This window comes from Trachinotus anak, unplaced genomic scaffold, assembly GCF_046630095.1.
Source record: "Trachinotus anak isolate AG129_WGS33_773 ecotype Australia unplaced genomic scaffold, CSIRO_AGI_Tana_v1 ptg000010l, whole genome shotgun sequence".
Taxonomy (NCBI): domain Eukaryota; kingdom Metazoa; phylum Chordata; class Actinopteri; order Carangiformes; family Carangidae; genus Trachinotus; species Trachinotus anak.
The window spans coordinates 10,835,769-10,851,235 of record NW_027273861.1 but is presented as its reverse complement, the minus strand read 5'-3'; the positions used below and the strand labels follow the sequence as shown (position 1 = coordinate 10,851,235).

Here is a 15,467-nt window from a genome sequence, read left to right as displayed (position 1 = left end):
CAATCCTCTTTGACTTTGTGCTTTTATAGACACACAGACATTTTCCTCTGAGATGTCTTAACCTTTCATTCTCTCCCTCTGTGGCAGGACTGAAGCCAAGAACAAGAAGTATCAGGAGTACAGGAGGCTGATGCTGCTGCTGGCTAAAGTGCCCCAGACAGGTCAGTGTGTGTGCAGCCGTCAGCCTCCCAAACGTGTAGCCTCACTTAAGCCGAGGTTTTGTTTGGGAGTGCCAACATACAAGGTGCTGTGTTGTTCCTAATTGGGTTGTAGAGGACTTATGTGTCCTGGAGCTCTGTTTTAGGTCAGCAACAGGCCTCTCTGTAGTTATTGAACTGGGTTTTTGCACAATGCTGTACTTTATCCTGTTTTATAATTAGTCACTGTCATTGGTTTTTGTGGTTTTTGGCACTGGAACAAGCAGCAAAACAACACACACAGATAGTTGTTGTCTGTACATTTATTCCACTGTCTGTGGTTGTTTGTGTAGCTGCCTGTGTTCCCCAGACTGCTGTTCAAACAGGAAAAGCCATTGAATTTAAGCTAAAATTCAACTTTCAGTTTACATTATGAGTTGTGTATTCGTGTCTGCCTGCGTGGCCACTAACAGGTCCAGATTCCCCCATTTTCCTCTTACACCACTGCAAGTGTGTGTCTATTGTTGTCCACAGTGGAGGTACTGTATAGAGGCAGCTTTACTCTCCGTCAGTCAGGTGGATGGAGGCTTTGCTGTTATGCAACCCCTCAGTCCATCTCCATCTGTACACTTACTGTCAGCTTGGCACTGACAGCTGGGTTGTATAAATTGATTACCGTTAATTGTGTCCCTCCTCTGCATAATCAGCTTATGTGGCTGAGACCAGTCAGGTGTGCTCCTGAGGGGTGTGTGTTTCAGTGTGTGTTTCAGTGTGTGTCCCTGAATGCAATTCATGCAAACTGTATTCAGTGTTCAATATGACACCCACTGGATCTTGGCTTAAAATCCATGATAATCTCCTCTATGAAGGATCCTGAACTTATTATTAAGGTGAATCAGGTCTCAGTGTGTAATCCAGCAGGAGATCAGATGAATCAGGTGCATTTTGACCATAGACCTGAAGGAAAAAAGGCTGGACAGCTTATTGTCTGACTTTGATGAGGATACAGTGGCTGTTTGTGAGGGATAGGAAATTCCTAGAAGTTGTTCAGTGTGTTCATATCCTTCTCCTCTGTTCAAGTTTAAACACTGATGTTTTACAAAGGCAGTTCTCAAGGCAGTCAAGAAACATGTCTTTTCATTTGTCCAGTATGTGCCATCACTTTGAGAGTGAGAGGACAGGGGCAGAGTGAGGGGGGAATGATACGCAGGAAAGAGTCGGGCTGGTCGGGAGTCGAACCAGCGATTCCCCTGCTAAGAGCATTTGTGCTCATGCAGTAACCACTTGGCTATGGGGTTGCCCGGGTTTGGAGCTTCTTAAAGTGAGGATTAACATATTAATAAGCAAAAAGACAGATTTTATATCAATACCACTCACGTGTTATGTTTTTACAAGTACCAGGACATATACTGTATGTATGTATTGGTCAGTGCATTAGCTTGAGCGTTGATGTCAGCGTTTTCTGGCTACACTAAGTTTTTGCATTCTTAACTTTTTATGGTCTTTGCTCAATAATTCACGCTGCAGCTCCTGCTGCTGTACGCAGCCGTCAGAGAGGCACACGAGGCAAAGCACAGAGTGCAGGACAGGGCCTCATCCAGAGCTAAAATTAGTGTTCAAGTGGTGTATTAAAGCTCATAGAAAATTTACCGGTGACCAGTAAAACTTAAAAGATGTATCTAATTTAAAAATTAAAGTTCCTTAGTTTGACCCACTTACAAAACGACCTCTCTCTTTTGTGAAGATTGTAACTCTGTCCATGAACCGGACTCAGGATACCTCAGAACAAACCTCATCCTAACTGGGATGAAAATTCTAAGCAAATTCCTTTATTGATCATTAACCACACTAAGGAGAAATAATAGATTAATCACTGTGCAAATTGTTCAAATGTATTATTTATTAAGATAAATAAACCATTTGAGATGTACCATCCTATTCTCAAGGGGTTTGATAAGGTATAAGTTTGCAGAATGCATCTTCTTCCTCAATAACAGATCATTTGCAATGGGATACCATCTGGAGATGGCATTTTCAGTTGGTAGCTCATTATTTTCATTAACGAATCCCAAATTTAGATAGTGGTTGTGTTAGCGTACATATCTGGTCATTTTAAGTCCTGTGTGTGTGTTTATGTTAAAAGCAGCTGTACATGTGGTTGACTTTGTGTAACAACTAACCACAGACTTAAACTTGCCCTGACACTGTGCCTCTTAACTCTCCAGGTGATTTCGACCTCCAGCAGGTGAAAGAATCCACTTATTTCTTCAGTTGAGAGGCTCGTGAGGGAAAGCCAGCGGAGGGAGATGAATGGAATTGACAGAGTGCAGTGGGGAGGCTGCAGGCCCCCAGGGTCTCAACCGGTTTTGTCTCCCTCAGACATCAGCACATTGATCCAGCCGAGCCCCGCCTGCCTCCTGGTCCACAGGCTGGTTGGAGCTGCAGGAGCTGCTGGAGGTGTTCACACACATTGAACCTGCCTGATTAACTGACTGTTGGGCTGATGGAAGGGAGGGTGGGATACTCGTCCAGGCAGAAGATTAGGGAATCAGCACCGGATGGGGATGTTAAGACTTCAATCAGTGAAAAGTACCTCTTGTAATGGACGCTTAGGCCATATTCAGGTGTATTGTGTGTGTGTGTGTGTGTGTGTGTGTGTGTGTGTGTGTGTGTGTGTGTGTGTGTGTGTGTGTGTGTGTGTGTGTGTGTGTGTGTGTGTGTGAGCGAGCAAGCGAGCCATACTGACTGAATAACATGTGAACTGTGTCGACTTCTCCATCACTCAGCAATACTTCTGCTGCTCAGTAGGAATAAGGAAAAACTTTCGACTTAGAAACTGTAATTGCTGGTGATTGGTGGTGTGTGTGTGTGAGTGAGTGTGAGTGCGAATGCATGTGTGTGCGTGCGTGCGTGCGTGCGTGTGTGTCTGTCTGTCCATGTTCATGCTGTGAAGACGTCCACAGAGCGCGTACCCACCTCTGCTACTATCCAACCTCATCATTGATTCCAGCACTTACAGGATTGCAGGATGTTCTCTGACACAATGTTTAAACATTTCAACTTTTTCTGTATAAGTTTGAAGAAGAGACATTTGAGGGGAAATGAAAGATGTACTTTACAGAAATGTGGGATATGGGACTTTGAGAAAAAGAGAAATGTGGAGGGATGAGTCATGGGACTTTTAGATAGACTTTTAATGTCTCTGTGTACTCTTGATTCCTACCTTCTTGGAGTGACTAAGCACTTGGAATTTGCTCTGAAATAAATATGTTTCTTAAAATGTCTCCTTATTCATTTGATGGTCCAAAGAAATAGCTCGTATTTTAAGTGTGCTTAAACAGGATGAATGAGACAGCACGTTATTTAGTTATATCTGCATATTTCAATCCTATTTTGTATCATGAGATGAAGGTTTCCTTTTAGATGCACCACAAAGGGTTTGCAGGCTTCACTAATCAACTGAGATCTTATTTTTCTGGGCCAGTGCTGCATCTAGAGGTAAAAATAGCTGAAGTGCTATCTGATCATTGCTGGAAACGTTACAGCAGTTTCAGACAAAAGGTGCCGTTGATGTTCAAAGGCAAATGTAGGCTCAGCCAAACAAAGCTGGCTGAGTGACAATGTAATGAAATGGAGATAATCTTCAAGGGGGCATAAATAGTGTGCTGATGAGACCGTAGGTTTTCAGGTGACTTGCATGGCAACATGCACATGTAGATGCTCTTCATATTTTATGACATGCATGAGATATGACTTGCAAATTTGATAAGTTGTTATTTTTTGTAAAACGGAGCCATCCCCTTAATGACATGATTAAAGTGAAATGTACTTTGAACTGTGTCTTTCATGCTCGGTGTGCTCCCCGTGAGAACCAGCCATTAATATTGCCAAATTAAAGGTGTATTCACACACACTGAATATTAAATGAGAAGTTTGAAGGGTTTGTGTGTTTTCTCACCTGATTATGATTGGAAACACAACTAGATATCCTTTTGTGTTTACAGGCATTTCAAATGAAACCAGACCATTAATGGCACGTGAAGAGAACAATAACTTGGATGCAGTTGTTTTCTATTTACAACAGAAAAGTTTGACATTTTGAGAAATGCACTTTTTTGCTTTCTTGCCAAGAGTTGGATAAAAAGATACCACTGTCATATCTGTACGCTAAATATGCTGATGGGATGCCATGAGTGGTGGAGTGGCTAATGCCAATCTCTAGTGGTATTTCACTCATGTTCCAACTGTATATTCCCTGAAAGTGGTCGGCTACTGTCAGACATGTTTAAGTTTCTCTCCTCTGTCCTGTTGTTGGGATATGTGTGATGCTTTTGAAGTGACAATTCAACACCTAGCCTGGCTCTATCCAAAGGTCATAAAATCTGTCTACCAGCATCTTTAAAGCTCGCAAATTAACATGTTATATTTTGTTGTATAACCTGCATAAAAACTGGTTTAATGATTGGTTGTGCAGAATGTCTTGACTGGGTGCAGTATGGTAAGCCATGGGTGGATTTCGTTTTCTTGGGACGGAGCGAGGCTTGCTGTTTTACCCTGGTTTCCTATTTCTTTAAAGTTCACTAAAGTTGAACTTTAAAGTCGATCCCATTGGAATTCATTGATTCAGTTCAAACTTTTGCCGTTTTAAATCCCGGTGTGTCCAGGCCTTTAACTGCCAGTCAGTCTCCTATGGGTTTTTCTGTGGAGGCTGCTATTTTTATGTTAGAGTTTGTGTGTTACCGACTCAGTCAGCGTCCTTAACACTGAAGCTCCTAACATCTGGTGGGCACTGGCCCAGCGTCTCTCCCCTCATCTCTTTGAGGCCAGTCATCAAGGACGAGCTCCCTCCTATAAAGTGCCCTCCGGATCTCACGTACTTAACACATATCGCATTTCTTAACTTCTGACACATGGCTGCCTGCAAAAAAAATGTTCTGCACTACATGACCTGAGCACAACACCCAGGAGTGGTCATGGGTGGATGACTGGATGGATTGGTGGATGTTGAGGGTATAAGTGGTTCAATCAATAGCTTCTACCAGAGGGAGGGTAGGTTGGCTATGAATTAGCTTTAAAATGCTGCCGCTACAACACTTAAAATTGCACTACGTGTAGCCGGGCTAGAGAGGCGGATTGAGGAGCACACACACACACACTTAAAGTCGTTTTTTGTTGGGATGATGTGTGTGTTCTTGTAGGTAAACTACCGTTGACTTTGGCTGAGGGAGTAAACAGGATATTGAAGATGTCCTTACAGCAGATTGCAGTTGCTGTGTGCCTTGATGGGTCTGTCTCACTTTCACTGGGGTGATTCCAAGGATGTCTGCTGTTAGACCTCAGAGCTCCAACCTGCAGTAATGGAGCACAGCTTGTAGCAGGAAACAGACAGCTTCCATTACAGGACCTCTCCAGAGATTAACACATCTTGTTGATGATGATTTTGTAGAAGAGAAATATATAGCGCAAAGGTGATGGAGGAAGGGATGGTGTTTGGATAATGCCATCACTCCTGTGCATCTCCTTCCTTTTTAAAGTTGTCTTGTCCACGTTGACCTCATATCCATTTTTTATGCCTGGCAGATAGATCTACCTCTATGTACGTTGATGTCACTAAAACAGCAAGATTTTTAAGTGCTCTTGTTTTATGGTCATTTTTAAGTGAGCATGTTTGAAATACTTACCAAAATAAAACTCTTAAGTTTTTAAGTCCTTTGCAGTGCAATTTAAAGTTTCTGGATGTGCATAATACCCAAGTATTAAGTCCAGTCTATCATAATATTTAAGGCAGTCAATTTTAGACAGGATATTTATTTTTCATGTGACTACTGCTTAGTGTGGTCTAGGGTTATTATTAAACTTTCTCTGACTTTTGGGTTGTGATCTGAACATTAAATAAATCAGCAGTGTCAGGCCCGTCCAGATTACTCAGCTTCAGTAAACATCTTGACACCAGCATCAGAGAGTGTGGCCTAGACACAGGATGACTTTCAGCACCCCGGTGCTGAATTCACTTGATTAATATTCATATTTTTCTGTCGTGCTCCTCTGCTCTGGAGGAGACTGAGCAACATCTCACTATTTTGCTGTGCTATGCTGCATTTTCAAGAATTTATTTGATTTGAATTGATAATTTTACTGTCTTGAAAGTAGGAAACGAAGCAGCAGTGTGATGTCTGCAGTGTTATTGTTTGTGGAGTGTTTTGTTGTCCTTCCAGCTGGCCTTTGACAGTCCAGCTATAGACACGCGTCAAGTGGAGGCTCTAAATTGCTCATAAGTGTGAATGTGACTGTCTACATGCCATATAATGAGGGCCAGTCAGAACTATTCCCTGCCTCACACCCAAAGCATGCTGGGATAGGCTCCAGCCCACTCTAACCAGAAATAGAAATAGAAATAAGCTGGTAAATACAGTGGATAACAATGAATGAACGAGTAGATAAAAATGATTCCTTTCAAAATCAAAAAGGTGATGAATATGTAGCATGGCAGGCATATGAAATGACTTGTTCTCTATTTAACACACCATACAAGCCTTTGAATGACATGTTTGCTGATATGAGAATATGTGAATGTACTGTATGTCACTGAATGATGCCACATCTACAGAAGTAAGTGTATCACATTTAGCACAAACAGTAGTGTGGGGCTTTTAGTGAGCTCTTTATTCCAGCCACAGGATCATCAGAAAGTGGATACTATAGAGGTGTTGGTCGCTATCTGCCAGGCATGCCAGAGCTGGAAGCCACTCTTTGATAGCTGGACCACTCACTCTCACTGAGAACACTTTGATTTCTTTGCCAGGCTCCCGGGCTCTCCCGGCCTATCTCCTGCCCTGTGGCGTCATGAGTGGCCAGCACTCAGCAGCGCTGGCAGGGGAGCGGAGTGTACAGACAGTCCTGGTGGGGAGCAAATGGGGCCAGAGCTCTCTGACAGCAGGGGAGAGGGGGCAGGAGGCAGCCCAGTGAGGAGAAAGTCCTGGTGTTTGGGAGACAGGTGGTACAGTGTTGGCAGGTGTCAGGTATGTCAGTGTGAGTTTCCTTGGTCTGACCTTTATTCTGACTGACAGGCAGAGGGGTTGATTAACAACCATCAAACACATACAGTACACACACGTGGTGCCTGATGCAGTCGTGCTTCAGTCACTGGAGCTGCTTAAAAGGTGTTGGTGTCATTTTATCAAGAGCGTCCTCCTTTACATGTTTAAATCAAATGGCTTTTTAAGGAAAACATATTATTTTAGGAGATAACTTTGCGTGGGTATGGACTCCTACTGTGGCATTATTGGCAAAAAGTACTAAACCTAAAGAGGCTTCTTTAATCCTCTGCATTCAAACCCACACAGTTGTGTCTGAAGTCTTTTGAGTTTCCTCTTTGGAGGCCATCTGTCCCAGCTGTGAAGGAAAAATCCTGCAATAACAGCCACATAAAAACAAAGTGTGTATTCCCTTAAATCAGAGTCAAATCAAGAGTCATTAGTAAAGTTCTGTTTTCAAATTCATTCTCATGTTTTCAATCAAAGGTTGAAAGCTCTAGCTTACTCTGGATTTACATATTAAATGCAGGAGAAGAAAAAAGGATTTTATGGCTAATCCACTGATTTCATTCTTTGCCTATTCTATCAATTTTGATTATGATTCCAATTTTAGTTATTGTTGGGGAAATGATTAATGGTGTGCTTGAGTCACATTCTAATCAATTCACCTGGTATATTATTTGAGCAAAAGAGATATTGGGACATGCTGAAAGTAAAAACCACCATATTTTCAGCAGATTTAAGATGAACTCAAAAATTGCCATGAATGAAATTTTGTTTTTATTTTTAAGTGTTTCCTGTTGCACCAAGAGCCAATTAATCATCATAGCCAACTTCTTTTCATACCCTGTGTACTCTGGGTATTGAAGTTTTTGCAGTAAAGCTTCAATCAGATGTAACATTTTATGTCTCTACTCTACAATTAAAGCCTCTAAAGCAGCTACAGCTTCCTCTTGGATTAGTCACTGTTGGTTGTGACTTTTAACTTTCGTGTATAAGTCTATGTTTGTTAGCAGGGAAGAATGATTAAATGTAGCCCCAGGTTATGCCCCTCATGTATTCGGTCCATCAGTTTATCAAAAAGATAATTAACCAGCAATGTTTGAAAAACCCAGGAGGTCATTCGAAAGCACTTACCTCTGTTCTGATTATATTTTCAGAACCCCAAAAGACTAAGACTTCTAACCAACTGGATGAAAAAACATTTTGTCTGCTGCACAATAAAAAAGGTTTTAAACTATTTCCCAACAGGCTCCATCTTTGTTTTGATTCAGAAACAGAGGCCCAACCAGGGAAATGAACTAAAAATCCTTTATTGGAAGGAACATTGTTTTCATCTGGATGGTTAGAAGAGGCTTTGGGGATTCTAACAATACCTTCAGAAAAACTAAGTATTTTTCAGCAATCGTGTGGGTTAATTACCTTTTGGATAAACTGACGGTTACCACATGAGGGGCATACACAGGGACTGTGTCAAATGCAGAGGTGACAGTTCCTTAGTATAGTTTGGGTGATCATCATTAATCCTCCTAAAAGTCACTAGGTACACTGCAGCTGTTGTATGGGGACCCACTCAAGTGGGGAACGTTGAACTAGCTAGATTGAGCCAACCAGTGAGTTAGCAGGTAGTGTGCTACATCCAGACTTCACTTTCATGATTAAACCTGGATAAATGAACTAATGATGGCTAGACATCAGGTTACCGTATATAAGCAATAACAGTTGCATTCTGCACATAAGCGGGCTTTAAAAATGCCATATTTCCAGGGGCCACGTAAGCTTGACACATGTACAACATCATGACTAACAGAAGGGAGAGGCATTCACCACCACATGCCTTTATTGCATCAAGAAGTTCTGCTTCTATAAAGAATATTCATATTCATTAACTAATAATTAATAATCTTTTTGTGCTTTTCCAACATGCTAACCCAAAGTGAAAGACCTAAACATCATACTGTATTCAAATACAGTTTATTGGTTTTCCTTTTTTTTTTTTTTTTTTTTTTACACGTATTGCAGTGGGATAAAGCTGACAGCGATGTTTGCATTGTGAGGAGCTTGCATTTATTTTTACAGCCACACACAGTGAATATAGTACATGTATGTGGAGACTACAATATATGCTAGGCACTAGGTATGCACAGTACATGATGATGGGATGTGACAATTGTGAAGTGGCTCAATAAAAGAAAATCAGGACTCTGACACAGAAACTCTTGCCCTGCACTCTAAGTATCTGATTTGACTGAGAGTGAACATCTGAGATTGTCTGTTGGCTTTAAGGAAATTAACTGGTGAAGATCTTAGTGTACGCTAGCTGGCCTACACTTGTCTGTAGTGTTAAGGTATTGATTGGCGTTGGTATTGGCTTTGTACTCAGTCTCCATATTATCGAATGCTATTGCTCTCACTCACAGGTCTGTAATATGAGACAGAAAGTAAGAAAGAGTTAAACCAAAAAAAAGCAGGGATGTAAAGAAAACAAATAAATTCTGACTGACTGCTGGTTGGTATTGGATCGTATTATATCCTGTAAAATACAGAAACAGCTAAAAAAAAAAAAGTGCTTTAGTGTTTTAGTGTTGATTTAGTTGTTATTTGCCAATACGAGATAAAAAATCTGAACTCATTAGCATAAATATACATTTGTGAAGTTGGAGACATAGAATCACATCGCTCCATTCAAATGAGCAGCCCTTGTAAGTAACATATTTAAACACTCTGAATCTCGATGGTTTACTTACATTGATGAACTCAAAGACACTTCTGAATAAAAATTGGAATGGAAAAAAGTGTCGACTCTGGAGAAACATTCAAGACAGGAAAATAAAGAAGAGTGTGTTTTGAAAACAGCATTTCAAATGCTGCTTGGTGCTTGTGCTGATGCTGCTGCCACCTCGATGTGTGTGCATGGTGCCATCTTTACCAAAGCCTGGAGGGTATACTGAAAGAGTTGAACAGCTGAGTTGTAACATTTACAGAACACTAAACATGTTTGTTAAGTTGCAAAAAGAGGGGAAAGTGCATTTACATGGTTTCTGGGCAACATGCTGTTTAGGTAGCAGAGGAAACAGCACAGGAAGAAAAATAAATAAGGAAGCAGCATTTGTCAGAGGGACAGGACCTGTAAATGGACTGCAGTGTGAGACCGAAAAAAAATTAAACAAATAAAATATACACAAGAGAAGAAACCATGCAGACCTCACAGCAACTGGCACAGGATTATATACAAACTGTGGGTGGTACTGTGAGCGACTGTAGGAAAAGAAGTGATACATCTTCTGAAATGCAAATAGGTTTGTTCTGCTTTAATTATTATGCTCAAGTAATATCGGATCATACCAGATGATAATATGCATTTTGTCAAAGATTAAAAAGATGTTCCTTTTTCAAACTTTTTTTTTTCTATGTCTACAGTTACAGTAAACTAGGCTAAATAAATAAGTAGTCTGGTTTACAAGATGCACACTGTGTTTACATATTTAAATAACAACTTTGTCAATCAAATCATCGTCACTTTTAAGTGTGTTTTATCTGCTCAGAATCTTCCAAAACAGACTTTAAACAAATCCTCATTGAAGTTGGGAAAATCAGTCTAAGATGTGAAATATTGCATCTCCATTAACACCTTAAGGATACAACAGAACATCATTTGCATATAGTAACCACACGCTCGTTTTCAGTTATTGCTTTGTATGCTAAACTTCACTTTCAGACAATATGAAGTCATTACTGAATGAATTTAGTGTATTATTCTCGGTTCTCTACGTTCACTTAGAGTGAATGATTCAGTTCATGACATGTCATTCATCATACATTAACATCTGAAACATTTAAATACAAAAAAAAAAATCTAGAAACTTTGGTTTCACTCTGGTGCTTCCTCAGCTTTTATTAACACTGAGGGCTTGATTTTGTGTCATTGAGTTATTAAATATCTGATTTTGATTTAAGTTCTCTTCCGTCCTCTTTCTGTTGTCCTCTCCTGTGTGCTTTCCAAAACTAAATAAAGACTGTAAACTAATTTTGTCACTAAATGCATTTGCTGTCCTGACACAATGCCTCCAGGACTCAATGTGAAGTACAGTAAAACACTATTATCATAACAAGCCTATATTAATTATTTTTGAGCATCCAAAATAGGTTCCACAGGGCATAATTTGGGCATAGAACAAAAATACAGCAGACCTCAAAAACACTGTATAAAAATACTTATAAACCTTCAACTTTGTCCCATTTGGACCTCTCAAGGTTGAGGATAACAACCTGAAAATAAGCAAAATGAAAATGCAAAATGATCATAAGAGAGAGGAACTCATTATTGGCACTGCATGATGGAATCCAATCGAAGGAGAATAGTAACAGTCCCAAACAGACCCGAGGGATTCCAATTTCCACTCTCATTACCCAGTAATGGTTCAGGCATTAGTGAGATGAGGTGAATAGAATGTCAGGTCCGGGAGAGAAGGTCCTCTTTCTAATGCTTTTGGACACAAATCAGCGGCATTCGATGAACTGTTATTGAGGCATTAATGACAGAGGCACACTGCAATATACATCCTGCAAAGTATCTGCACTGTCCTTGGCTGTTGATCAAAACTGTATCGTTTATAGCAGGGTTGAGCTTCACAGGAGTTTCATTATCTCTATGAATTGACTTTGGCATAGTGATGCATTGCCCGACTTGCTGCAGCAAGAAATGCAAGATTCAGGGTTAGAAAAGAATGGATTTAAATTTTGATTATGTGAGTTTGAATGATTTTACATTTTGACTGGTATAAAATTCCTTGTAATTAATTGGCAGTGAAGTATAATTTCTAAGATACAATAGAATACTTTCACAAAGTGTGGGATATAACTATTCACATGACAACACACTATAAACCCACTACTTCAGAAATCACATCTGCTGTTTTTTTGTCAAATTTATTAAATTTTTTAATACACCTTTACTTATTCGTTAATTTTTAAAGCTGCATTAATCAATTTTTGCCCACTTGGGGACAGAACTCCGAAACAAGCTAACAGACACACAACCATCACAAATTTTCACTGTGAAAGTCATTATAGCAAAAGTGCTAGCAAAAAACTGCTAACTTCCACATCCAGCAGACATGAGCAACATTATCATCCCACTAGAGTAAATCTTCCCTCCACCTGACAGGCTGCGTAGCTCTTGTTTGATCTCTATCATCTCCTGAGAAAAATATCTGGCTTGAGCTTCAGTTTGCTAAATGTTTGGCTTTCAATATATACTTGTTGCTAACTTTGCCTTTCTGCTGTGCACATCACAGGTAATTCATTTGCTGAAAACACTGCTGATGAGAGCAGAACTGTACCATAAATTTGTGATTCTTAAAACTGACAACAGTGAGGTACAAGAGGCTAAAAATCTCAATATGGAGGAAGGGTTGAGTGATCATTCTCTATGGATTCATCATTCCCTTTGCATTGCAGTTAGCCATTTGATTCACCCTTAATATTAAAAAAAATTTTGATTAATGCAGCTTTGAAATTAAACAAACATGCAGATATTTTCTGTAGAAATCGATGGCTTGGCTGGAACAAGACAATTTGTCCGACAGCTGTAATTTCAGTTTGAAGGATATTCATCATATTTAATCTGAATGGACCTCATATGTTTGCCTGTGGGGACAATCAGAGGCAGGGAAGACTTACAAAAGAGGCCAACTAGATTCTGACAATGCCAGGTGGATTTATATACAGTAAATACTTCATTATTCATATCAGTAGTCTGTGGGGAAATATGGCTTAAAATACTGGAATAAAGGTAGTCAAAGGAGAATGCTTTTTTATATTGTCCAATTTTGTGCTTAAAAATTTTGTCTATTGATATATTTAAATAGATACTTAAAAAACCTTGGAAAACCTCATCATGCCTTGTAAGAAGATTGTCTTTTACAGCCAGCCAAATGACAAAATGTGGTCGAACCAGTAGTTAAAACCCATTAAAGCCAACTTCTGATATCTGAAGCAGGTCCCTGATTTTCTTTTAGTCCCATCCGACCCCAAGTTTGCATTAAATGAGTTGAATGAAAGGGGAAGTGAAGCAGATATGCCAATATGTTGTTGACTATGTTGTGAAATACAATAAATAAAGGAGAGAGAGATGGGCAGATGCTACTTGACCACTACTGTTCTGTGCATCTACTATGCCTGTGAGTAGAAACATCTCAATGCTGCAGATTGAATAGTCTCCATATAGACTTTATTATGTTAGAACCGTCTCCTCTCTTCTTCTTGCTGCCACTCACTCAACATTCATACATTTGGGTAGTCAAACTGGAGTGAGTAGAGAGCAGAGGAACTGTAGGAGGGAGAACAGAAGTCCTCCCTTGTTGCTGCAGTCAAGTCCCTCACTGAGTAACTCCCCCAAAGAGTTTATTTAAGATCACAAGTTTGAGGATAGCCTGGCTCTGACTTTGATGTGGTCTGTCTCAGGAAGGCTCACTATAGAATCCTTCTTGGGTAGCCCTGAGTCCCCCAGACTTGTTCCCACACCCCCTACTGCCAGTCCTGCACCAGCCCCAGAACCCTGCATAGAACCAGGAAGGGATGCTACAGGGAAGGCCCCCACAGACATTTGGTGGGGCAGTACCATCCTATGTGGTATAGCGCTCCGAACACCTGTGTGACCTGATGGGGTCTGAGAAGGTCCAATGGAAGTGGAGGAGACTCGTGTAGACTGGGGTGGACTGCGGGCACCTGGTTGCGCCCCCTCATGAGGCAGTGAGGGCTGAGAGGCTGACAGTGCCCTGGCATCTTGGCTTAGACTACCCATTTGCAAGGAATGGGTGCTCTTATGTGTGCTGGGCCGGTGTGCAGGGCTGGCTATGTGCTGCTGGGCTAGAGAAAGCTGGGAGCCTGAGGTGGGACCAGCGAGGGTACTGAAACCATACTGGAATGATCGCCCTCCAACTGCCAGTGGGCTCTGGACAGGGGGGCTGGATAGGACCGGAGCAAAGGCACCAGAAGCAAGGAGCTGAGACTGCAGGGGAGAGGCTGAGACAGGACTGGATACATTTTGCATCACCTGGAATCTCCTCACCATCCTCGGGGACTGCAGGCTTCCCGCTCCCGCTGAGCTCCCTTGCACGGGAGGACAAAAGTTCATGGCTACAGCCTGCTGCAGAGTGGCAATTGCTGAATTCTGAGGCTGGGTGAAGGAACCTGGAGGAGTAAAGATCCCACTGTGTAGAGGAGATGTCATGGACATTGCTCGTGGTCGTGGTACATCCACCTGTTGAACCATCTCTCGATCATATTTAACTATCTCCTGGATCATCTCATTCTCCCGGTTGTTGAAAACACCCGAGTTCAGATCATGCTGAACTTTGTGCATCAGGACTGAGTTCTTCTTGCCTGCAATGACATGGAGACAGAGAGGAGCATTGTTGGTGATGTAGATGCTGATGGCACTAAGTTTTAGTTTAACAAGTTGGGTTTACTTGCAATTTCCTACCTTATTTTTAGTCAATCTTTACTAAACTTGCTGGACACAGTGCACAATATGAAAACAATATTTTTCTGCACATACAAAATCCATCACAAACAAACAAACACACATAGAGCCAGATACAGAGAGTGTGTTATCTCTTGCACTGATTCTCTGTCATGGGTATAGGTAGCCAGTGTTTTTGCAGAGTCACCTCAGCTGTAACAGTGTGACAGAGAGCATGTCTATTGTCAAAACATTTACTTATTTGTGCCTCTACATCTTAGGATGGAAAAGCTTTATGTGACTAGGTGATGCATGTGTGTCTGTATGTGTGTGTGTGTGTGTGTGCTTGCACATGCCTGGTACTCAGCTTGCACTGGCCCTCCAGGAGAATATAACAGTAATATCTAACAGGCCTCCCAGTTGCTTAACCCCTCTTAACAGTGGCTCTGACTTAAGAAGTATATGAGCAGCTGACATGAGGCTAAACAGAGACATCACCATCTCCTCCTTGATCATGGTCAACCACAAGCTTGAGCAGTTGCTGTGTCTGAAGTTGATACGGTAAGGGTAGTTGATGGCAAAACCCAGGCATGTGATGTACCCCATCATGTGGGCCAGGATCAACCAGCTGCCCATCAGAGCCCCTAACCCTTTGTCTCCATGTGGAAAATGACAAAGAACAGGGGAGACACTCAAAAGTAAGAAGATAAATGCAATATACAGTATGTACTTGGATGCAACAAGGAATGCACAAACCTGCAGGATACATCAAGAAGATGCAAGAGCCCCTGGACAGGAGCAACACCCAAATTAGAAAAACCTCTTCCAATC

At 41.2% G+C, this 15,467-nt stretch overlaps 2 protein-coding genes across 2 annotated transcripts in view; one reads left to right on the top strand and one right to left on the bottom strand.

Annotated features, from left to right (window-relative positions):
• Window positions 1-2,892, top strand: part of polrmt (polymerase (RNA) mitochondrial (DNA directed)) — a 45,995-nt gene extending 43,103 nt beyond the window's left edge. The window contains exons 20-21 of the mRNA XM_071487485.1: window positions 88-161; window positions 2,363-2,892. Of these exons, the coding sequence (XP_071343586.1) occupies window positions 88-161; window positions 2,363-2,412 (124 nt within the window). The 3' untranslated portion in view covers window positions 2,413-2,892. The remainder of the gene's footprint in view (window positions 1-87; window positions 162-2,362) is intronic.
• A 7,575-nt stretch (window positions 2,893-10,467) lies between these two features.
• hcn2b (hyperpolarization activated cyclic nucleotide-gated potassium channel 2b) overlaps window positions 10,468-15,467 on the bottom strand; it is a 43,057-nt gene continuing 38,057 nt past the window's right edge. Inside the window, exon 8 of the mRNA XM_071487484.1 lies at window positions 10,468-14,557. Within this exon, the coding sequence (XP_071343585.1) occupies window positions 13,587-14,557 (971 nt within the window). The 3' untranslated portion in view covers window positions 10,468-13,586. The remainder of the gene's footprint in view (window positions 14,558-15,467) is intronic.